This window comes from Enhydra lutris, unplaced genomic scaffold (genome assembly GCF_002288905.1).
Source record: "Enhydra lutris kenyoni isolate GAN:26980312 unplaced genomic scaffold, ASM228890v2 scaffoldscaffold28, whole genome shotgun sequence".
NCBI classification, from domain to species: domain Eukaryota; kingdom Metazoa; phylum Chordata; class Mammalia; order Carnivora; family Mustelidae; genus Enhydra; species Enhydra lutris.
Window position 1 is genome coordinate 16,674,937 of NW_019154112.1, and position 26,657 is coordinate 16,701,593.

General features: G+C 36.2%; 1 protein-coding gene across 1 annotated transcript in view; it reads left to right on the plus strand.

Moving 5' to 3' along the window:
- The window catches only part of LOC111152227 (eyes shut homolog (Drosophila)), a 1,631,332-nt gene that overhangs the window by 1,072,949 nt on the left and 531,726 nt on the right, over positions 1–26,657 (plus strand). The window contains 1 exon segment of the mRNA XM_022510634.1: positions 11,715–11,727. Within this exon segment, the coding sequence (XP_022366342.1) occupies positions 11,715–11,727 (13 nt within the window).

The following is a 26,657-nucleotide window of genomic DNA, read 5'->3' on the forward strand; positions in this document are numbered from 1 at the left end:
TCTTAATGGTTTTGGAAATTTTAATTATCATATCTGGAGGTCTAGGAAGAAAAAGACTAGAGGACTATTATCTTAACTACCCCCCCCATTTTGTGATTCTTCATCCTCTGCCCACTAATGTGGAATGACAAGATATTGTATAAAAGAGAAAAATCATACATAATTCTTATTTTCTGGCAAAATCATAGATGCTTTTTATCCTGAAAGACCATAGACTCACTTAACCATTGATTTCAGTAACCATACTGCTAGTTAGGATTTGATTCTTTTCCTGATTTGACATATGTTGTTGTCTTCACTGTTAATCACTTTGTCTACTCTCAACTATGAGTTTCTTCACTCTCTATTTCCTGGTATCAAACTCGTGGCTTACTTTGGATACTGTCTCAACGCAACATGACCCCAGATTATTTTATCTGCATGGATTTATACCACATATCATATTACTTGATTTGTGAAGTAGACCCTGGAGAGTGGAAGCCAAATTACAATATTCCAGCTAAAGTATAGCAGTTCCCTGCATTGCTAACATAAAAATAATGGGAAAGCTCTGTCTTGAGATCTGAGAGTAGGTAGTTTGGAAATTAATATTGAATAATCCTGGACTGGAAGGCCCTACTTGGTGCTGTTCAGACTTCACTTGTAAGAAGGAATTGCATGTCTGATATTTTTAGCAGAACACTTCTTCAGTGATTTATTGAAATTGCTCTCTTTTTTGATGCACTTTAATACTATGTTGTCCACCAAGCTATGCCACTTGGAAACAGATTCTACCTACAGAGTAGGCTCTGAAGCATCATAAGTGATTGGCACCCTCTGGTGAAAGAGATATTGAGATGCTGACTAAACAGTCTCTATCCATTTGCAAGTATTAATGTACAAATGTCTGTTGAAGATACAGATGACAGAGGGCCAACAATAGATGCAACCTGGGGGAAATCAAACAAGGTTAGCTTTTCTAAAGGGTAATAAAGAATTTATTATAGACAGGGTGTTCAGTAAGGAGATCAGCATCTTTATCCAGTGTCAGATAAAGGTCTTCAGGTCAGCAAAAGGCCTGAGAATCCCATGAGTCCCTCTGGAAATTTCTGCCAATTTCTCCAGTCACAGCTTTATATACATGAAATTAAAACTGTAGAGAACACAGCTTCACCTGTAAAACTGAGAAAATATTCCTCCTTGACTAGGTTTGCCTTATCAGTTTTGGCATTACCCTATATAAGGGTTAGCAAACCACAGCCAAATCTGACCTGCCACCTGTTTTCAAAGTTAAGTTTTATTAGAGCACGGCCACACCCATTTGTCTTTTTTATTGTCTAGGACTGCTTGCACATGACAGGGGCAGAGTCTCAATTACAGAGATCAGATGTCACTCAAGGTCTAAAATATTACTCTCTGTCCCCTTTTGGAAAAAGCTTGCTGACCTCACTACTATATTACAAGAATCAAAACAGTAGCCCTGAATTACTTCATTTCCCTTCCCAACAAGCTTTTAAAATTTGGTTACAATACATCCCTTCACTCAGTACTATGAAAATAGAAAAAGGGCAAATTACTCAGATATGTCTGAGAATTTAAGAACATTCTATACATTTCTGCCAGAATCTTGAAGAGATATTTTGGAGACGTTGCCTGATGGCAAAGAAGAATAGGCATTTTTTGGACCCCTCTTAGATGAAAAATAAAAGTGTCACTTGTTCCATAGCACCTTAATTTATTGGCAGTTAGAGTTTAATTGTGACCTCTTTAAGCTAGAAGCAAAATAGGCCACCCATGCACAGGGTTTTTTTGTTTGTTTATGTCTTGTCTTTACTTTTTTTTTTTTTTTTTAACGTTATTTGGTATGTGTGATTTCCTTCATGGGGGTGAAAAAGTCATTAACAATTGGTATATTATTCTGAATTCTAATTATTTTCAATCTCATTTTTTAAATGTACTTTTTTCAATATATATTTTAATTATTTTGTTTTGATTCAAGTTATTTAATGTGATCACCCAAATATTAATTGGCCAAAGAGAACCATTGAATAAATGCAAATTGATTCTGCCCCCAGAAATAGATGTTGACTAATTCAAGTTTAATGAGCCTCAAAATAGCATTTTAAGTACATTTTTATTTTTTATAGACTTTAATCATATCTGTCTTTAGGGCTTGGATTTAGGAATGCTGAAGAACTATTCTCGGTTAATTAAGCTTGTTCACCTGACAGATTTTTCCACAGCTTACCAAACTCTGCTCAGGGCCACAGAAGTTGTAGTTACAATAGGAGAGGAAAAAGGGAGATTATGTTGGAACAGATTTTGACAATATGGAGACAATTCCATCCCCCAAAATCATTCTGCATAACAGTGTCTCTCATTACTTCAAAACTGCGTGTGTTTGGCAAACACTGGATAATTGTGTCATCTCTACACCAGAACCTAAAGCCTGTGCAGAAACATCTCTTTTCCAATCAAGTGAAATTGTCCAGCAGATAAAGATGTACAAAGAGCCAGCATTTAAAAGACTGGGGAAATGTAAAAATTTTCTTTTTCTTTAAGCTTAGGATAAGAATATTCATTTTGGTTGTTTTGAATCATGATTTAAATATTCAGAAATATAATTATTCTACATTTAATTAAATTCATTCTCCTAATGTATGAGCTGCTTCAGGGGGAAGAGGCTAAGTAATTTTGGAAGCTGTGCTAACTCTCATGGGACACCAATATGCCATTTAATTTTCTAAAGAAATAAATTACTAGAGTAAATAGCATTCAAATGACAAGGCAGCAGGTGGGATGGAACACAACTGAAACAGTAATTCCGCAAAACTTTTTCTGTTCCTTTTTCTAACAGATATTAAATAACATAAATGTAATAACATGCTGTAGTATTGGGCCTGGGACCAAACTTCATTATTTACACAGTTACGTTTTTGCTTTTGCAAAAAGGGAAAACTTAGAGGAAAATGGTCAGAAGTCAATGAGGCAATGCATTTGAAGTGTTTTGCAGAGTCCCGGGCTCCTTAAAGTTTCCTAATCTGACACTTTTCAGATCCCCTGAGCTAGGAATCACCTCACATCTCACAGAATTCCAGAGGCAGTGTCCTGGAGTGTGAAACTCTCCTGTGGCTCCTGTCACTTCTTAATTGTATGGATGTTATTTGTTAACTCTCCCAGGGAAGAGCTTGGCCTGACTCATCTTTGTATCCCCTTAATATCTTCTGTGTTGTGCACAGTAGCCACTCAGTAAATATTTGAATTAAAGTCTGAATTGATTAATGTATGCCTGGAACAATGAGTTAGAGTCTCCCAGGAAATAAACTGCTCAGGAAAGTGATTTAGACTTATTTAGAAGCTTTAGCAGCTCTCTTGGGGGCTTGGAGTTGGATCAAATAATCTGGGCTTCAGTCTCAGCCTAATAGCTAATATTGAAGCAACACTTGCACAGAGAAAAGTCAGGGGATGCAAATTACTTCATATAAAGTAAAAATTAGCAAAAAAAAAAGTTTGTATCTTGCACTGTGTGAAACTACCCTGAATTTTTTTACATGTTATCTTAACTCTCAAAAGAACCCTGTACAGTAGATAATTTTATTATCATTGTCTAACTAATGAGGAAACAGGAATAGAGAAGCACACAGCTAAGCAGTAGGGTCCAAGTTTAAACTTGGGCCGTTAACTCCAAACTCTCTGCTCTTAATTAATTTGTATACAGAACAACTTCTGTGTTTCCCCACGTGTGAGATAAATTGGGGACAATGTGTGGACAAATTTTTATTTGTTTTCATTCTAAATGTATGTTGGTATGGTTTGATACAGCCTACAACCAAGCTTGCAATTTCATGAGGTTTTTTGCTCAGAACAAAATAGGAGTGGGTAGGGGCGCCTGGGTGGCTCAGTGGGTTAAAGCCTCTGCCCTCAGCTCAGGTCATGATCCCAGGGTCTTGGGATCGAGCTCCGCATCGGGCTCTCTGCTTAGCAGGGAGCCTGCTTCCTCCTCTCTCTCTCTCTCTCTGCCTGCCTCTCTGCCTACTTGTGATCTCTGTCCACCAAATAAATAAAATCTTTAAAAAAAAAAAAAGAGGAGTGGGTAGCAGTGTTAGTTCTGAGTTGTTTTAAAGAAACGTATGAAGCAAACAGTAATACAGGAACTTTAAAACTATAGCAACCATCATAAGGCAGCTTGTGAATGACTGAAGGTTAAGAAACCATATTAAGAAATACCCTGGAAAAGTGCTACCTATATTTTAACTCACTAGAATGTATTTCTTCCTTCTCTGATACATAAATACATAAAATACAAAAGGATTTATGATAATGTATACACATAATTACAATTAAGCATTGAATTAAACACAGATAGTATTCTTTATATTTGTATATATGCATAGTTTAGTGGAATTTAATGATGGAAGTGACACTGCACATACATAATGACACACTACACATATTTCTCAGAAAGTTCCAAATCTGTCTACATGGAATAGGGAGGCAATTTATTTACTGGGAGATTTGAGACTATCAGTTTTATATCTCAAATTAAGTGGAAAATGTAGAATGCTTCAAAAAGAGGGGATGCAATGTAGGTGGAAAATGAAGTTGAAAAAAATCAACTATTTTTCCACATGCTTAAATCATGCATCATAGATAAAGCCGAAAGAAAACATGTAGATTAAAGCTCTCTTTTGACTTACAAGGAAACAAACTGTGAAGTTAAGATTCTGTCTTCACTTTCACTCCTCCAACTACAAAATCAATGTATAGCATATTAGAATGTATACGCCTTATATAAAATCTAAAATTAAAACTTTGAAGTTAGTAATAAGAAATGGCAAATAGTGGTGATGGTGCTTGTGCTAATAAACTAATTTGCTGAACTTATCACTGGAACTTTTAAAAAATTTTTCTAAAGATTTTATTTACTTATTTGAGTGAGAGAGAAAGAGCAAGGGGAGGGGCAAAAGGAGAGGGTCAAGCAGATTCCATACTGAGTGTAAAGCCTGATGCTGGGCTCCATCCCATGACTCCAAGATCATGACCACAGCCGAAATCCCAAGTCAGATGCTTAACTGACTGAGCCACCCAGATTCCCCGGGACTCATTTTTAAATAACTGTCTCTGTTTGCATAAAACTGTGATTTAATTAATATTTTCTAGAAAGAGTATGTGATTGTTTATATTTGACATTGACTGAAGCTCTCTTGCTTCCATTCCTGCAAGAGTTTTATCAAGTAAATCAGGACGTAATAGTCATATATCTAATACTCTGTATATCAGACTATTGTTTTCAGACATATCAAGCAAACTTCATATTATAAACCGAACTTCATTATTTTGGTTGTTTTTGGTAAGCATTTCCTGCTTTTAAGCTGTTTTGAGTGACTGTTTTGTACCACCAGTAAAAGCAGTGCTCAGGCAAGTCTTTGCCTGTTTCATTACTGCTGCTAATCTCTGGTGGCTCAAAGTGCCAGTTGCTTTTCTCTGTATTTACAAATTCACTTCTAATAAAATAGATTGTCGGCACCTGTGGGACGCTGACAGCCCCCAGCACAGATGTTACTCCTGTCCCATCAGGCTGGAAAAGCTAGATTGCAGGCAAGAGCAAAACCACTTGGCAGGGACAACTTGCCAGCTGGCTGTCTTGGGCACCCTTGGTCTTTCTTAACCCTTTTTTCCTGGTAGTGGTACCCGCCCCCCTTCAGCCCCAATATCCCTGCACTTTTACTGGCTTCTTCTGATCAGTTTGTGTTCCCAGGAAAGAATCTGATCAAAGCAATTATAGCAAGTTGTTAAATGTTTGATAATTTGATATGCTTCCTTTCCTGGGGATATTTAGACTTCAGTGAGCTAAAAGCCTTCATCTAAAAGAATAAATCTCAGAGGGTGAGATTTCTGGTATCAGCAAGCCAAAAGAAAAGTTTTTGCTTGTTTTTGAGATTTTCTGCATGCACTTGAAATCATACCAGATCTGTTTCAACCACGTGATAAGATCCACTTTGCCTCTTTTTCATAGGATTTTCAAATGCCTGCTCTAGAAGATACACAGGTAATCATGGAGAAAGATAATTTGAAAAGCCAAAATATTTAATAAGGCATAGACCTCACAGGGTTGGCACAGGACTCATATGAAGTGTAAATTTCAAGTCCTGGGGCATTTGGACTCAAATGCTTATAAACTTTCCCATTCCAGCTGAGTTTTACAGACTTGCTCAGACAGACTGGTGCATACCATTACTATAATATTATATAACATCTATTCTAAGATTATGTGGCAGGAATAATTTAGTGAAGAGGTCAGACCAAGTTCCTATCTTCATGAAGCACCTGGCCATATTACATTATAAATATTTGTTTGCATATTTATCTTCTGGCCTACACTGGAAGCCACTTTAGGACACAGATATGTCTTGTTCAGCCATCTGTCTACAGCCCATAGCCCAGTTTCTAGTGACTCTAATGCTAAGTAAATAGTTGGAGAATAAATTCTAGAGAAGTTTTTCTGCAGGACCTGAGTAAAAACCATCAGAATACTGTGTAATTAGTGGAAATTAACAACTTTGGAGGAAGTTGGGTAAGGAGAGAAGGTTGGAGGAGAGAGGATTATAAAAATAACAATAAAATTCTATTTTCTCAAAGAACAACAAAAAAAAAAACAGTTGTTCTTAGAATACTTATGATCTGTTTCTTTTTCTTCTATCCAGATAAAAGAAGAGGGTCTTAAAAATGAGCAAACAATGTTTGAGCTGCTATAACAAAATACCACAAATGAGGCAGCTTATAAACAGCAGAAATTTATTTCTCACAACTCTGGAGACTGAAGTTTGAAATCAGGGTGCTATTGTGCTCAGATGAGAGCCCTCTTCTGGGCAGACTTCTAGTTGTATTTTCACATAGCAGCAGTGGCTAGAAAACTCTGTGGGGTCTTTTTTTGTAAGAGCACTACTCCCATTCATGAGGACTTGGTCCTGCCAAAGGAGGAGTAGCAACTCCCAAAAGTCCTACCTCCTAATACTATCAGATTAGGCATAAGAATGTCAACCTATGAGTTTGGGAGGGCCACAAATGTTCAGACCATAGTATTCTACTCTGCCCCCTCCCCAAATTCATGTCCTTCTTGCATGCAAAATATATTCATTCCACCTCAGTAGCCCTAAAAATCTTCACTTACTCCAGCATCAACTCAAAAGTCTAAGTCTAAAGTCTCATCAAAATGTCATACAAATCAGATATGGGTGAGACAGTTCATTCTGAGGTAAATTGCTCTCTAGTTCTGAACCTGTGAAATCAAATATAGAATGTTCTTCCAAAATACAATGGTGGGACAGGCATAGGATAGATATTTTCCATTCCAAAAGAGAGAAATAGAAAGGGGGAAAAGAGTAACAGATTCAGAGCAAGTTCAAAACCTTAAGACCTACTGGAGCATCCCTTCATGACTTTGCTGAGCACAGCCCATAGGACAGCTTTAAGGGGTTGTAGTTGCTGACCATAATTTTTCTAGGTTGGAATCCTGGGCAGGTGCTCTATCAGTCTGGGGTTGCAGGTTCAGGGCTCCAGAAGGCTCCATCTTTGAAATCTAGGTGGAGGTAGCATACTCCATGCTTTGGAGGCACTGGTCAATCCCCAACACTTTGTGCAGCACTACCGCCATGGCTCTCGTCAGGGGTCATCTCACCTGCTGAAACCCAGGGGTAGCCCCCCTTTTGAACCTGTGGAGGCAGCCTTGATAATCTCTGAATCACCTTTGGGGTCCTTCTCTCCTTGTCTTAAGAGTATTACGTGTGCTAAGTCAGTAATAGCTCCATGTCCTATCCCGTAAAATCTAAGAAGTCCTGACACTTTTCTTCATTTCTTTACTTCTCCTTTCCCTTCAGTTCAAAATAGCTGTTTCTCTGCTGGAGTGGCTGAATAGGTTTTTGGTTAATACCCATACTAATCCCCTTACCAGAAGGTCCCTCGGTCAAACACCATTAGTGTTCTCTTCAGAACATGCTTTCTCACTTTTTCTATGTGGACAGGCTGAGAATTTTCAAAATTTCTTTAAGCTCTTCCTTTTTGATTAACAATTCCACCTTTAACTCATTTCTTTCCTCTTTCATTTTGCTGTCAGCATTCAAGAGAAACCAAGCCGCACCCTCAGCACTTTGCTTAGAAATGATTTCACCTTTGTGATGAGATATATTAATTAGTTTGGCTGTAGTAATCATTTCACTATGTATAGTAGTCAAATCCATCATGTTGCAACCTTAAATATATATAATTTTTATTAAATAAAATTATAAAGAAAAAAAGAAATAGCTTCCACCAAATACTCAATTTCATAGCTCACAAGTACTATGTTCCAGGAAACACTAGGACACAAACACAATTCAGCCAAATTCTTTGCTGCTTTATAACAAAGGTGGCCTTTCTTCCGTTATTCAATAGTGTGTTCCTCATTTCCATCGCAGACTTTATTAGAATGGTCTTTAACATCCATATTTTTACTAACATATTATTCACCGCCACTTAGATATTCTCTAAGAGGACTAACAATCTCTCTACAGCCTTCTCTTTCTGAATCATCACCAGACTTGCTTTTTAATACTTCATTCATGGCAATGTAGGCTTTTGTTAGCATAAACCTCAAAACTCTTCCACCCTCCATTCATTATCCAGTTCAAAGCCACTATACAGTTTTAGGTATTTGTTACAACAGCACCTCCACTTCTGGGCACTGATTTTCTTAGTCCATCCCATCTTCTATAGCAAAAGAATACAGAGTGAGTAACTTATAAGCATAAGAAATACATTTTTCACAGTTTTAGAGGCTGGAAGTGTGAGATCAGGGTACCAATATGATCAGGTGAGGGTTCTCTTCTGGGACACAGACTTCTCATTGTATCCTCACGTGGCTAAAGGGGCTGGAGAGTTCAGTAGGATCTCTCCTTTAAGGGCACTAATCCCATTCATGAGGGCCTCACCCTAATGACCTCAACACCTTCCAAAGGCTCTGTCTCTTAATACCATCATTGGCCATTAGGATTTCAACATATGAATTTGGAGGGACACATACACTCACACCATAATAAATACATTTGTATTGAATGTGTTTTGCCATCCTACTTTAAGTAATTAAATCATGCATCCAATCAGTCAACAGATACTTATTAAGGACTTTCTATGTGAAGATACTGAGAAAGATACAGGATAAAAAGAAAAGACAAGCATTCATTTGAATTCGCAATACTGGTGACTTAGAAAATGGTTGTATGGAATAGTGTGGAGAGAAACAACATTGGAAAACACTAAAGATACTGAGGGTAGCAAACTTCCTCAAAACTTATTTTTAAGTGCATGCATAATGATACCAGTTAACATGTATTGAACACCTAAGGTCCTAGTATTGTTTTAAAATATTTTATATGTATTAACTTTAAAGACCCACAATAACCATAGGAAATAGGTATTCTTCTTCTTCTCATTTTATAGGTAAAGAATCCAGTATACTTATATCAAATTTGTTTATGATAATGCAGAAAGTAGAGGACATAGAATTAACACCTATGCTGGAAAATACTATGATGGTTACTAACGAGGCAAGAGGGACTTGGGATGAACAGTATGTTAGGGTGGACAATATTGAAGCATATTTACATGCAAATTGGGATGGTCCAGTAGAAAGGGATAGGAGTTAAAATGATATTTCTCTACTAAAAACATTTAATATTATTTTTTAGAAGGAAAAATCAGTGCTTTTTCTCCCCTAGAAATCCTTAATCATCTGATAAATTATTTATGGATTTGCTCTCTGTTTCTCTTTGAACTGACTATATAGTCCATTGAAACAAATAACTTTTTTTTATTTTTATGTATTTAGATACTTTGAACTAAATAGAAATTTTCTGCCTTAGGTCTCCTTAAAAGGGCTAGCGATAGAGACAGGTGATAAATGTATGATATCTGTTAACTCTCTGTAGATAGTTATAGTGACGGATATAGATGTAATCAGATACAGATAAAAGGTAAATGTGTGATAAAAAAAGAAAAAGAAAAAATTCTATAATCTATGAATACTACTTTGTTCAGTCTGACCTGTTAGAATATTTTTTTTCTATTTTTGCCACATTTAAGTGTACAGAATAACTGAAAACAAAACTTACATAGACTAAAATTTAAAAATCACAAAATATTCACTTAGTTCTGTTTCTGTTGTTGTTGGTTATCTTGAAATCCTAATGGGTTGTCATATAACTTGATTAATCTTCATTCAGCTCAATTTGTTACTATGTGGGAAACTGAATTACTGGGTTTCGGCACACTGGGTTACTTCATATACAAACATAGTGTTCAAGGATGTAGTCTTTTCTCAGAATAAATGTGAGTGCTTTAAATGGAATGCTTTTAACTTAAAAACATCCTTCTCTCCTCCATTCTGTCACTTCAGAGAATTATGAAAAACTTGAGAGAGGAACGGTGTAGGCGGGTATGTGATATGCCAGAGCAGAGTGGGGGTAAAATCAGCCTTTTATGCCCAGATTCATATGCCTGATTTCTTCTTATGCTCTCAGAGTCTGGGCAAAGCTATCAAAATTATTTGCAACAGCTGGACAGTGGGTAACAGGGCATTTCTGTAAATTCTAGAATGTAGAGGCATACTTGTGAATTGTTTCATGAATTTTAAAGTTGGAATTTGATGCAATAAATTTCTCTTAAACAAGAACTTGCCATAAGCTTGCTGTTATTCTTACAACATTTACATCTTTTTCAGACTCTAAAATCTATAAACTACTTCTCTTTCTGAAATGTATTCAACCTATATGCTGACATTAGAGATGGGGAGTAGACATAATATCATGACCTGAAGAATATTATGTAGGACAAAAGTGTTATCATTATTGGACTCCACGTGGATACAATTCTCCAAAATCGCCAGATTGGTTTCTTTTCTGACAAGCTTGATTGTGAGTCTAAAGTCACAGGAACACTAGAGGATAGTTGATTACTGGTGTCAACACAGTAGAATCTCCCTTATTTTAAAAAACATTTTGTATTTAGTGAACTATGACTTAAAAAACTGCAACATTTGACTTAAACTTGAATTTTTATTGCTGACTTCTTCAGTTAATCTTTGCAAATGATAGAAAACTACAGATTTTACTTTTAATTCAAGGCAAAAGTAGCATCTGCCTTTTCCAGTATTCCACTCTATCAATACATAAAGCTTTCTTATTTCAGGAATCCTTCAACTGTCAAAATAGAGCATCAGTGAGTCAAAAATTTAATTTGAGGTTTTTTTGAAGAATTTCCCTCACTTTCTGATTTTAAAATTGAAAAAAAGTGCAAGACTTTTAAATCACACTTACTTTCATTAAAATATCAGAAGAAAAGCCTGAATTTAAAGGAAAAGATTTACTTTATTTCTAACATGATTCTAATTATTTTACAGAATCATTAATTTATCTAATATTGAACAATATTATAGATCAAATTTCTGTTTAAGTTGGCATTTTCCTAATTATTCAGACTGAAAGAAAATGGTAACATTTCCTATATTTTAAATTATGGTTGAACTTTCATGAGGTATTACTTTTAATAAATGGTTTTCCATTATAAAGTTAAGTGGGAATTGACAAAATTGGTGCCTAACTACATTTCAACTTGAAATGATACCAAATTTATGGTCCTGAGAAAATATATTTGCAAGACCGGGAAGTCAAGATCAGGGTTCTGGCACGTTGATGTCTAGTGAGGACCCACTTCCTGGTCCATAGATGGACATCTTCTGGTTGTATCTTTACATAGTGGAAGGGTTGAAGGATATTTTTAGGGACTCTTTTAGAAGATCATTAATCCTATTTATGAGATCACCACTCTCATGACCTAATCACCTCCTAGGAGGCCCACCTGCAAATACCCCCACACTAGGGATTTAGTTTCAACATATGAATTGGGGCAGTGGGGCACATTTGGTCTATAGCAGTGATGTGTAACAAATTTTTTCCAAATTTTAATGCATTTTTTACTGTTTGTAAGATCAGAAGTAAACAAGGCATAGATTATATCACAATATCCTTCCTTCGTTTTGAAAGATACTGATCACATAAGGATCCATTTATTCAAATTCCTGTTAAAAGCATTTGAGTTAAAAATATACAGTATTGGGGCGCCTGGGTGGCTCAGTCATTAAGCATCTGCCTTCGGTTCAGGTCATGATCTCAGGGTCCTGGGATCAAGCCCCCCATCGGGTTCTGTGCTCCACAGGAAGCCTGCTTCTCCCTCTCCCACTCCCCCTCTGTGTTTCCTCTCTTGCTCTGTCTCTCTCTGTCAAATAAATAAATAAAATCTTAAAATATATATATATACAGTGTTAAGAAACCTTCAGTAAACCATTATTCCCAATATTTGAACAGCTAAATAATGCCAGATCCAGAGTAGGTAAAGGATAGTAAACAAGAATTGAAGGATTCTTAGTAAAGGAAAACGAGGAAGAATGTGATCTCTGGGTTTGGTGGCTTGAAATCTAGTCTCGTTATGCCATGCCATGTTCTAGGTTTGATCTTGGGCAAATTGTTCAGCCTTCCAATACTTAACAGAGATTGGTGAGATTGAAAGAGCTATTTGCCATATTTTCAGAGAAATGAAGTTACCTTTGTCAGCTTTGTTATTGATAATAGCTAAGTTAAAGATGTGGATTAAGATCTTCAAGTGGTGGACTTCCAAATTCTTTGTCCCAAATTGAAACATTAAACTCAGCAACATACAGAATTTTGCACCTTCTGGGAGAATTCCTTAATATGTAGTACTTTGCAGATTTGGAGTGGCTAGCTTCTCAGAAAATAGAGAGGGAAAAAGGAACTGAAATGAGTTTGCATATTGCCTTCTTCCAAGAAGGCACTGATGTGCAAACAAAGGTCAGAAGTCATTTTTTAGTTGAAGACCACCCATATGTCAATATGATGCTGGATAATCTTTTTAGGATATCAGTAATAGAAATACTAAACCATAAAAAGTAAATAACCGAAATGCTGATAGAATCTATATGATAAAATTATTATGAAGGTTAAGGAAATGCATAATAGTACTCAATAGGTAGTAGGTACTACTTTTATTTTATCATTGCTCTTAGTATTAAAAAAAAAAAAGTTTACTATCAAGCCTTTTTACCAAGCCAGAATTGTTTTGTTGGGCTAATCTGATGGTTGTAGATAGCATGATACAAAATTTTTTCAGTGACGAAATACAAACACAGAATATGTTTCCTAAAATATTAAATGTTTACCTTTCACACAAAAACATATACCTTCATCAATGAGTAGAGATGAATGAGCTGAGAGAATAAAATTAAATTAGAGAAAAGGCAAATTTTCTTGTGTTGGGAGATAGCTTAAAAGGTGAACACAAGGGAGAACTGTGATAAGGAAGAGGAGTACTACCAAGTGAGCTAATTGTTTTCAAAAGAAGGAACAGATAAGAAAAGAAGTAAACAGATTAAACTATTGGGAGAAATGGAGATTTGTGGGATAACCAGGGTATTTTAAACCAGTGTATTAGAGCTGGAGAGCTGGTTGGGATGTCATGATGCTGGGGGTGTAAGCCAAGTAAACAGCTGAACTGGTGACTGAGTGCCTATGGTAGAATTACAGTTTTAGCTGTTGTGTTTTTGTTTTTGTTTTTGTTATTTTTATTAACATATAATGTATTATTTGCCCCAGGGGTACAGCTCTGTGAATCGTCAGGCTTACACATTTCACAGCACTCACCATAGCACATACCCTCCCCAGTGTCCATAACCCAGCCATCCTATCCGTACTCCCCCCACACCCAAGCAAACCTCAGTTTGATTTGTGAGATTCAGAGTCTCTTACGGTTTGATGGTTTATCTCCCTCCCGATTCCATCTTGTTTCATTTCTTCCCAATCCCATCTTGTTTCATTTCTCCCATCCCAACCCCCCGCAACCCCCCACTCTGCCTCTCAAATTCCTCATATCAGAGAGATCATATGATAATTGACTTTCTCTGATTGACTGACTTCACTTAGCATAATACTCTATAGTTCCATCCACATCATTGCAAATGGCAAGATTTGGGGTTTTTTGATGGCTTCATAGTATTCCATTGTAAATTTACACCACTTCTTCTTTATCCATTCATCTGTTGATGGATATCCACGCTGTCTCTGTCTTTATCCATTCATCTGTTGATGGATATCCACGCTGTCTCTGGGCTATTGTGCACATTACTGTTATAAACATTTGAGTTCACGTGCCCCTACAGATCACTATATTTGTATCCTTAGGGTAAATACCAATAGTGCGATTATAGCGGCATAGGGTAGCTCTATTTTCAGCTTTTTGAGGAACCTCCATACTGTTTTCCAGAGTGGCTACACCAGCTTGCATTCCCACCAAAAGTATGGGAAGGTTCCCCTTTCCCTGATCCTCGCCAACATTTGTTGTTTCCTGATTTGTTAATTTTAGCCATTCTGACTGGTGTGAGGTGGTCTCTCATTGAGGTTTTGATTAGTATTTCCCTGATGCCGAGTGATGTGGAGCACGTTTTCATGTGTCTGTTGGCCATTTGGATGTCTTCTTTGCAGAGATTTCTGTTCCTGTCTTCTGCCCGTTTCTTGATTGGATTATTTGTTCTTTGGGTGTTGAGTTTGCTAAGCTCTTTATAGATTTTGGATACTAGCCTTTATCTGATATGTCATTTGCAAATATCTTCTCCCATTCTGTCAGTTGTTTTTTAGTTTTGTTGACTGTTTACTTTGCTGTGCAAAAGCTTTTGATCTTGATGAAGTCCCAATAGTTCATTTTTGCCCTTGCTTCCCCCTTGCTTTTGGTGATGTTTCTTGAAAGAAGTTGCTGCGGCTGAGGTCGAAGAGGTTGCTGCCTGTTTCTCCTCAAGGATTTTGATGGATTCCTTTCTCACATTGAGGTCTTTCATCCATTTGGAGTCTATTTTCTTGTGTGGTGTAAGGAAATTGTCCAGTTTCATTCTTCTGCATGTGGCTGTCCAATTTTCCCAACACCATTTGTTGAAGAGACTATCTCTTTGCCATTGGACATTCTTTCCTGCTTTATCAAAGATTAGTTGACCGTAGATTTAAGGGTCCATTTCTGGACTCTCTCTGTTCTGTTCCATTGATCTATGAGTCTGTTTTTAAGCCAGTACCATAATATTCTTGATGATTATGGCTTTGTGATGGAGCTTGAAGTCTGGAATTGTGATGCCACCAACTTTGGCTTTCTTTTTCAATATTCCTCTGGCTATCTGGGATCTTTTTGGTTCCATATAAATTTTAGGATGATTTGGTTCCATTTTTTGAAAAAAAAAAAGTGATGGTATTTTGATAGGGATTGCATTAAACGTGTAGATTGCTTTAGGTAGCATAGACATTTTCACAATATTTGTTCTTCCAATCCATGAGCATGGAACATTTTCCATCTCTTTGTGTTTTCCTCAATTTGTTTCATAAGTACTTTATAGTTTTCTGAGTACAGATTCTTTGCTTCTTTGGTTAGGTTTATTCCTGAGTATCTTATGGTTTTCAGTGCAATTGTAAATGGGATTGACTCCCTATCTTCTATCTTGCTGTTGCTGTACAGAAATGCAACTGTGCATTGATTTTATATCCTGACACTTTACTGAAGTCCTATATGAGTTCTAGCAGTTTTGGAGTGGAGTCTTCTGGGTTTTTCATATAAAGTATCATATCATCTGCAAAGAATGAGAATTTGACTTCTTCTGTGCCGATTTGGATGCCTTTAATTTCTTTTTGTTTTCTGATTGCTGAGGCTAGGACTTCTAGTACTATGTTGAACAGCAGTGGTGATAACGGACATCCTTGCCGTGTTCCTGACCTTAGCAGAAATGCTTTTAGTTTTTCTCCATTGAGAATGATATTTGGGGTGGGTTTTTCATAGATGGCTTTGATAATATTGAGGTATGTGCCCTCTATTCCTACACTTTGAAGAGTTTTGATCAGGAAGGGATGCTGTACTTTGTCAAATGATTTTTCAGCATCTATTAAGAGTATCATATGGTTCTTATTCTTTTTTTTATTAATGTATCACATTGATTGATTTGCAGATGTTGAACCAACCTTGCAGCCCTGGAATAAACCCCACTTGGTCGTGGTGAATAATCCTTTTAATGTACTGTTGGATCCTATTGGCCAGTATTTTGGTGAGAATTTTTGCATCTGTGTTCATCAAGGATGTTGGTCTGTAATTCTCTTTTTTGGTGGGGTCTTTGTCTGGTTTTTAGGATCAAGGTCATGCTTGCCTCATAAAATGAGTTTGGAAGTTTTCCTTCCATTTGTATTTTTTGGAATGGTTTCAGGAGAATAGGTATTAATTCTTCCTTAAATGTTTGGTAGAATTCCCCTGGGAAGCCATCTGGCCCTGGGCTCTTGTTTGTTGGGAGATTTTTTTTTTTTTTTCTTTTTTTCTTTTTTTTTTTTTTTTTTTTTTTTTTTTTTTTTGGTTAATGTTGGGAAATTTTTGATGACTGCTTCAATCTCCTTACTGGTTATGGGTCTGTTCAGGTTTTCTGTTTCTTCCTGGTTCAGTTTCAGTAGTTTATATGTCTCTAGGAATGCATCCATTTCTTCCAGATTGACAGAATTCTGGCGTACAGTTGCTCATAATATTTTCTTATAATTATTTGTATTTCTTTGGTATTGGTTGTGATCTCTCCTCTCTCATTCATGATTTTATTAATGTGGGTCTTTTCTCTTTTTTTAAGTCTGGCCAGGGGTTTATCAACCTTAATAATTCTTTTAATGAACCAGCTCCCTAGTTTTGTTGATTTGTTCTACTGTTCTTTTGGTTTCTCTTTCATTGATTTTTGCTCTGATCTTGATTATTTCTGTTCTCCTGCTGGGTGTGGGCTTTCTTTGCTGTTATTTCTCCAGCTCCTTTAGGTGTAGGGTTGGGTTGTGTATTTGCAACCTTTCTTGTTTCTTGAGAAAGGCTTGTATCCCTGTATACTTTCCTCTCAGGACTGCCTTTGCTGTGTCTTACCAATTTTGAACAGTTGTGTTTTCATTATCATTTGTTTCCATGAATTTTTTCAATTCTTCTTTAATTTTCTGGTTGACCCATTCATTCTTTAGTAGGATGCTCTTTAGCCTCCATATATTTGAGTTCTTTCCAACTTTTGTCTTTTGACTGAGTTCTAGCTTCAGAGCATTGTGGCCTGAAAATATGCAGGGAATGATCCCAATCTTTTGGTACCAGTTGAGACCTGATTTGTGACCCAGGATATGATATATTCTGGAGAATGTTCCATGTGCACTAGAGAAGAATATCTATTCTGTTGCTTTGGTATGGAATGTTCTGAATATATCTGTGATGTCCATCTGGTCCAGTGTGTCATTTAAGGCCTTAAGTTCCTTGTTGATCTCTTGCTTATATGGACTGTCCATTTCAGTGAGTGGGGTATTAAAGTCCAGTACTATTATTGTATTATTGTCTCTGTGTTTCTTTGATTTTTTAATTAATTGGTTAATATAATTGGTTGGTCCCATGGTAGGAACATAGATATTTAAAATTGTTAGATCCTCTTGTTGAACAAACCCTTTAAATATGACATAGTGTCCTTCCTCATCTCTTATTATACTTTTTGGCCTAAAATCTAATTTATCTGAATTAAGAATTGCCGCCCCAGCTTTCCTTTGATGTCCATTAGCATGGTAAATTGTTTTCTACCTCCTCACTTTAAATCTGGAGGTTGTCTTTAGATCTAAAGTGAGTTTCTTGTAGGCAGCATATTGATGGGTCTTGTTTTTTATCCATTTGGCTACCCTGTGTCACTGATTGGGGCATTTATCCCATTTACATTCAGGGTAACTATTGAAAGATATGAATTCAGTGCTCTTGTATTGTCTTAAGGTGACTCTTTGTATATTGTATATTGTCTCTGTTCTTTTCTGATCTGTTTCTTTTAAGCTCTCTCTTTGCTTAGAAGACCGCTTCCAATATTTCCTGTAGGGCTGGTTTGGTGTTTGCAAATTCTTTTAGTTTGTGTTTGTCCTGGAAGCTTTTTATCTCTCCTTCTATTTTCAATGATTGCCTAGCTGGATATAGTATTCTTGGCTGCATGTTTTTCTCATTTAGTGCTCTGAATACATCATGCCAGTTCTTTCTGGCCCTCCAGGTCTCTGTGGATAAGTCTACTGCCAATCTAATATTCCTACCATTCTATGTTACAGACTTCTTGTCCCAAGCTGATTTCAGGACTTTCTCTTTGTCACTAAGACTTGTAGGTTTTACTATTAGATGATGAGGTGTGGACCTATTTTTATTGATTTGAGGGCAATTCTCTGTGCCTCCTGGATTTCGATGCTTTTTCCCTTTGCCATATTAGGGAAATTCTCACTCCAATATACCTCTGCCCCTGTCTCTCTTTCTTTTTCTTCTGCAATCCCAATTATTCTAATATTGTTTCATCTTATGGTATCACTTATCTCTCAAATTCTCGCCTCTTGGTCCAATAGTTGTTTTACTCTCTTCGGCTCAGCTTCTTTATTCTCTGTCATTTGGTATCCTATATCACTAATTCTCTTTTCTGCCTCATTGATCCTAGCAGTAAGAGCCTCCACTTTTTATTGTACCACATTAATAGCTTTTTTTTTATTTCAACTTGGTTAAATTTTTGTTCTTTTATTTCTCCAGAAAGGGATTTTATTTCTCCAGAAAGGGATTCTCTAATATCTTCCATGCCTTTTTCAAGCTCAGCAAGCACCTTGATAATCATCCTTCTGAACTCTAGTTCTGACACATTACCAATGTCCATATTGATTATGTCCCTAGCCATCAGTACTGTCTATTGTTCTTTTTTTTTGTGGTGAGTTTTTCTGCCTTGACATTTTATTCGGATAAGAAGGTAGGAGTGAAAAAATAAGATACTAAAAGAGTGCAAAGACCCCAGAAAAATGTAATTTTTGTAATTTAATTAGGTTAGCACCAAATAGAAGAGACCTCTAACCAGGGGGAAAAAAAAGGGGAAAAAAATAAAAATAAAAATAAAAATTAAGAAAAGGAAAAGGAAAAAAATATATATATATATTAGACTGGTGAATAGAACAGAAGCACCCACTTGGTTTTGGGTATATTCTGGTCTCTTAGAAGAAACTACCTCCCAAATTTTAAAGAAAGAAAAACATATATATATATATATATATATATATATACACACACACGTGTATATATATATATACATACATACACACAAAAATAAGGGTCAACACGATGAAAGGATGGAATATGACTGTAAAGATGGAAATTAAAAAAAGATTCTAAAAAAGGAATTGATGAAATAAGTCCATTGGAAAAGAGAAAAAAAAGGAGACAATGCTAATCAGGCTGGAGACTAGAACAAAGCCATGCACAGGTTTAGGGTATATTTTGATCTATTAGAAGAAATTGTATCCCTAAATTTTAAAGAAAAAATACCTATTTGTATACAAAAAATAAGGTTAAATACAATGGAGGGATAATATATGACTATAACAATGAAAATTCAAAAAGATTTTAAAAGGTATCTATCAATACCTTTTAAAAAGGTAGTAATAAGATAAAAGTTAAAAAACATTAAAATAGGAAAGAGAAAAAGTTAAAGAAATAGAGTAAGAAGAAAATAAAATTAAAAAATTTAACTTTGCAAGACTAAAGGATCATGGTAAAACCATGAATTCTATGTGTTAGTTTCCCCTAGCTCTGCAGTTCTGGAGTTCTTGATGATCGGTGAACTTAGTCTTGGCTGCATGTTCTTGCTGCTCTTCTGGGGGAGGGCCTATTGCAGTGATTCTCAAATGTCTTTGTCAGCGGCAGAATTGGACTGCCCTTGCCAGGGGCCAGGCTAAGTAATCTGCTCGGGTTCATTCTCAGCACCTTTTGTTCCCTGAACACTTTCCGTACATCTTTGGAGGACGGGAATGAAAATGGCAGCCGTCCAGTTTCTGCCTGGATGAGCTGAGAGCTTGGGGCCCCACTTCTCAGTGCACCCTCAGAGAAAAACAGTCAATCCCTCCCATCTCCCTGGCTCCAGCCACGCTTCATGCTCACCCGGCCTGTGACTTAGTATTTCTATCTCTGGCACACAGCCCCATTTGGAGTCTCCAAACCCAGCAAATTCCTGCCACACACTCCTGCACCACTCCTCCTGGGGGGGAACATGAGTGTCCCCAGATCTACCACTTGTGGGGTCCCTGTTCAAAGAGCAGTGGCTCAATGTGCCTTGGATCATGGTTTTAAGGTAAGTCTGAGCTGAGACCTCACTCCTTGGCTCCATCACTGTAGTTGGCTTTCCCGCTCTGATACCTGGCTGCTCTGCCACACTCAGACACCCCTGGTCTTTCAGTGACCCCTGTGGGTCCTGAGACCACACTGTCCCTGTGAGAGCTCCACCCTCGCTTTGCCTCTGGAGTTATGTACCTCATTGGAGCAGACTTCTTAAAGTTCTGATTTTGTGCTCTGCTGCTCCACCTCTTGCCAGGAGCTGGCCCTTCCCCCCACAATCTATCTTCCTGTCACTTCAGATTCACTTCTCCTGACGTCCTACCTTCCAGAAAGTTACTGATTTTCTGTTCTAGAATTGCCGCTCTTCTTCTCTTCTATCTCTTATTAAGTTTGTAGGTGTTCAGAATGGTTTGATAACTATCTAGCTGAACTCTTGGGACCTAATGATATTTCAGTTTCATATTCCTCTGCCATCTTGCTTCCTCTGTTTTTTTTTTTTAATAAAACTTCAAATATATGTAAAAGTAGAAAAAGGATGTGATGAATTCACTGTTTCCTTAAATAAAAAGACACAGCCATATTTCATCTAACTATTAAATATGTACTCCACCCTCTGTCTTAAAGATGTTTTGGAAACTTATCTCAGACATGAGAACATTTTTTATTTTTTAAGATGACTCTTCTTTTTTCTTTTTTTTTTTTTTTTAAGATTTTATTTATTTATTTGAGAGAGAGAAAGAGACCATGAGCAGGGAGGAGGGGCAGAGGGACAGGGAGAAGCAGACTCCCTGCTGAGCAGGTAGTCTGGTGTGGGAATTGATCCTAGAACCTTGAGATCATGACCCAAGACAAAGGCAGACATGAAACCAACTGAGCTGTTTGTAAATATTTCTGTCTGTATTTCTGTAAGCTAAATAATCTTCAAAAATGATAACTATAATTGCATTATCACCTTTAAAAAGTAATAATAATTTTTTACTACCATGTATCATTAGTTTTCATATTTTACTGTTTTATAACCTTCTTTAAAAAGTAGCTTGTTTAAATGAAAATAAATAAATTAAACCAAATAGCATCCATATATTGAGATTGGTTAATATGCCTCTCAAATATCATCTTATATATAAAATCTTCATCCTTCAATTTTATTTTTCGAGCATAATTTTGTTAAAGACACTATATTATTTGTAGTGTAGAGTTTCCATGGTTTCTTATATTTTCATAGATGAATAATTAGGCATTTTTCCAAGGAATCTAGACTTCTTTTGGTGTAAAGCAGTATTTAGAGATCACAAGTGGAATATAGAGCTGCTCTTTGCTACTGAATTATTGCTTTTCCCAGCTATTCACTAGTCAAACTAGGATTATTTTTGTTGTAATGAAAAGAAAAACCTCATGAGCTAATAATTATACTTGCAATAAAAATTGACAACTGTAGTATATGGTTTTTAGTTCATCTCCCTCCAAACATGCATAACACTGTCATAATGTACATTTGATATATCCTGCACTGACACACATCTAATAAAATAATTTTGCATCACTACCACCAACTTATATTACTGAAAACAGTTTAATACTTTTGGTTCTTTCTGTCCTTAAGATTCACTAAAGATAGATATTCAAAGTACTGTGTTTTAAAGTCATCCGAGTAGTTATTTTATGTGTTTTTATGTGACCAAATAGGAATACACATAGTGGATCATTTATCTCATTTTACTCCTGAGTTTTAACAATTGCTATTTAAATCTTTATTTTATTTTATAATTATAAAATATATTTACATGGTTTCAAATTCAAATCCACAGCTAAAGATATATTTAAGAAATCTAGTTTCCATTGCCATCACCTCTGCCCTATTCATTTCCTCCTCTTTATATTTTATGGCTTATTTATTGTTAAATATAAACAAATAACATACAAATATATAAATTCATATTCTTCCATTGTTAAATAACAGCATAATATATACTTTCTTCACTCTACTTTTTCTATGTAGTATCTGGTGATCACTGAATTACAAGGCATAGTCTCTGGAAAGCACACTCTGAGATGGAAGTTAATGAGCAAGTCATTTAGACAGTGCTATTGGGGCTACTGTCTATGGAAGGGAAGGGAATAGAAGGAGGTAGGATTGGGCAGGAGGAGGCATTGGAATGAGATGCAGTCTCAGTATAGGCTTTTGCAAAACCCCTGTCAAGTTGGAGCTGAACTGACCATTCAGAGTTGTCAGATGTTGATGTGAGGTGTCTAGGCTGTTACAGTCCCTGTTGACCAGTCATTGGATACAAACTGCCACAGGAATAAAGAGAAAACTTGGATGAGGCTGTAACCCTGGACTAAAGTAATTCCCAAGGAGTGCTGAAAGGCAAAGTTTGTCTGCCAGCAGCAGTACCCCAAATAGTGGAAAGAGGAGAGAAATCCTTCAGTCCTAAAGGGAGATATGGGTAGATACCACAGCATGCACTGCACATTCCCTAGTAGTATATGGAGATATTCCTACTTCCTTTTCACAAACCAGGCGTGATACAACAGTTTACTTGAACAGACTCTTATAGATGGACACTTAGATTGTTTCCAATTGTGAGTAATCTTTTTTCATTTTAAAGATTTTATTTATTTATTTGACAGAGAGAAAGAGAGAACAAGCAGGGGGAACTGCAGAGGAAGAGGGAGAAGCAGACTCCCTGCTGAGCAGGAAGACCGACATGGGTCTTGATCCCAATATGCTGAGATCAAGACCTGAACCCAAGGCAGATGCTTAACCGACTGAGCCACCCAGGCACCCCAAGAGTAATTTTGATGCATTATTTCCAGCATGGAAATTAGCTCCTGGCTACTAGTTCCTTCCCCAGGATTTATACTAAAGCAGCTATATATAGTAGGAAACACTTAAATAATCACACACACAGGGAAATTCCATAGGATTAGTCTGTAACCAAGAGAAATAAAAACATGTATCCACCTAAAACCCACAAGTATTCATAATAGCCCCCCCCAAAAAAATCAAAACAGTCCAAAAGGCCATTAACTGATAGATGGATAAACAAAACATGATATATCCAAACCATGGAACATCATTCATCAATGAAAGGGATGAAATATTGATACATAGTACAGCATGGAAGAACCTTAAAAACATTATGCTAAATGAAAGAAGCCAATCACAAAGACCACATATTATATGTTCCTATTTTTAAGAAATGTCTGTAATAGGCAGATCTGTAGATAGAAAGTAGATTAGTTTTTGCCTGCTATTGGAGAAAGAACAGAGAGTACTAATGAATAGGTGTTTCTTTTTTGAGTGATAAATGTATTCTAAAATTGGTTGTGGTGGTGGTTGAACAGTTCAGAATATACTAAAACTGTGGAATTCTACTCTTTAAATGGGTAAATTTTATAATATGTGAATTATATCTCAGTAAAGCTGTTGTAGTAAAAAAGAAAAAATCCCTGGCAAATCCCTCAGCATACAGATAGCTATATTAAAGTGACATGTGTGAGTGGTTAGGAATAGAATACGTACTACAGAGATTCTAGTGTGTCGGACAGAGCATGTCTGGCCTTGTTGACAGAAAGAATAAACTGAAGAAAAAACAGTTGAAATTGTTCTCACGTTTTCCTAATACCATTATACAGGGACATTCCCTGCTGCTTTCTTTGTAAGAAATGGCAGCCAACACCACTGATGAAAATGTCCACCCAGTTAAATTCTAGGCAGCTCTATAACCCTGTAGAGTTTAGAAACATGTGTTCAGTGTTCTAAGAATGACTGTTTGCTTTCGATTTTCAGTATTTTGCTTTTAGCCCAAAAGATTTACAGAAGCCCCTGCTCACCTTCTCCAAGTCTGATCTGCCACTTGTAAATTTACAAGTACTTCAAGACAAAATGGAATCCTGAATGTCAAGTCTAACATTTTGGCCTTCCCTTCTCTCTCAGACATTGGCTTTTCAAGTCCTTGCTACCTTAGTTGCTCTTTACTGTTTGCTAACTGATTTTTATGTAAATTCTACTCTATTTAATTGTTTTCATAAGAGGATTGATCTGCAACCAGTTACTCATATCATTATCAGAAATCAAACTCTGTTGTCTTTTTCCCATGTTTTATTGAATTTTATCAGACTTTTTACTGACATTATATTTTGACAGTGCCTAGCCAGACAGTTGCTAGACTCCATGGTGATTTTGTTTGAATTGGACGGATTTTTTTTTTTAAGGCAGATATTTCTGGAAAGATAGCTTGGAGGGAAGAAAATGTTGATTAAATATCAGGCTCTACTGCACTCTATAAACTAGTTTTTTTGACAGAGCAAAATTTGTATAAACATAGATGGTGACCCTGTGCTCACTACACAGTATGTACTTCATAAATATTTGCTGAGTCAATATACACATTTTATTCTCATCTGAGAAATTAACCAGATTTCTCTTTCCTTGAACAGAGAGACTATATCCACATAAATCCCATAATCTTTGTGAAGTGTACATAATTTAATGACTATATTATAATAAGTAGAGGTGTTACCAAATTTCTAGACTGAAAGATTCCAATTTTTATGTAGCAGTGTTGTCATTATGTTGCTAAAGCCCGACATTTAAGATATTTAGACTCATATATCAGTTGCCATTATACACAGTACACAATTGTCATCTAATTTATGTTTATCCTAACAACAGCTAAACATTTGAAGCACTGAATGTTAACATCTAAGTTCAATGATATGGTTCTCAAAATGGGTACTTCTTAACAATTTCCATCTTTTCTTAACTAATATTTTTCAAAGTTCTCAGCTTTGGAATGACTTTTGAGAAACCAGTAAATACTTTGTAGTAATTTAACGAATATCAATAGCTTTGAATTTTCTACTTCTTTATTTCCCTCCTTTCTCCTCTATGCCCCACATGTAATTCATCCAAAATTACCATAATATCTTCACCCCCTTTCTACTTTTTTAGTTATTATCAAGGATAGGACTTCATTATATCAGCCCTATTTTGCTTTAGAGCTACCAGTTGCTTCTGTCCACTTGAAGCAGACACTGATGAAATTTGATTATATTATCAATTAATACAACAAAAAAAAGGAGTGAATTAAGTCTGAATAACATGAAAACCAGGTAAAAGTGGATTTAGTACAGAACAGCAATATAGTAATTTTCAAATGTGACAGTGAAGAGATTCTGAAAATTCAAATTAAAAGAGAAATCCAATTAATAAGTATTCATAGTATTTGAATTATTGAGGAGGGATTATATTTCTGGCAGAGAGTTTGGGGATGATAAGAGCACGAACACTAAGTCAGTAAAAAGGAAGCAATACTGACATTCAATTTTAAAAGTTTGCATAACAAAGAAAATATACTAATAATGAAGTAGCAGAAGGAGAAGTTAAGAATGCAGTCCCATTTACAGTGACACCAAAAAGGATAAAATACCTAGGAAAAAATTTAACCAAGGAGATGAAAGACTTGTACTCTGAAAACTATAAAACATTAATGAAAGAAATTAAAGATAAACAAATTTAACAATATATTATGCTTATGGATTAGAAGAATTAATATTGTTAAAATGCCCATACTACCCAAAGCAGTCTACAGACTCAAGGCAATTCTTTTCAAAATACAGAAAATACCAATATTATTTTTATTTTTCACTGAACTAGAACAAATAATTCTAAAATTTGAATGAAGCCACAAAGACCCTGAATAGCCAGGGAAAACTTGAGAAAAAAGGGGCAAAACTGGAGGTATCACAGTCTCAGATTTCAAGATATACTACAAAGGCTCTACGAATAAAAATGGTATGGCATGGGCATAAAGATAGATTGATGGGGGGGCGCCTGGGTGGCTCAGTGGGTTAAAGCCTCTGCCTTTGGCTCAGGTCATGATCCCATGGTCCTGGGATCAAGCCCCACATCGGGCTCTCTGCTCAGTGGGGAGCCTGCTTCCTCCTCTCTCTCTCTGCCTGCCTCTCTGCCTGCCTCTCTGCCTACTTGTGATCTCTGTCTGTCAAATAAATAAATAAAATCTTAAAAAAAAAAAAAAAAGATAGATTGATGGAACAGGATAGACAGCCCAGATATAAACCCATGCTTATATGGTCAGTTGATCTTTGACAAAAGAGGCAAGGACATATGATGGAAAAAGACCGTTTCTTCAATTTAACAATGCTGGGAAAACTGGACAGCTATATGCCAAAGAATGAAACTGGGCCACTTTCTTATATCATACAGAAAAGGAAACTCAAAATGGATTAAAGACCTATATGTGAGATCTGAAACCATAAAATTTCTATAAAAAATAGACAGTAATCACTTGGACATCTATCTTAGTAACATTTTTCTAGATACGTCTCCTGAGGCAAAGGAAACAAAAGCAAAAAACAAACTATTGGGAATACACCAAAAAAGAAAGCTTTTGCACAGTAAAGGAAACCATCAACAAAAA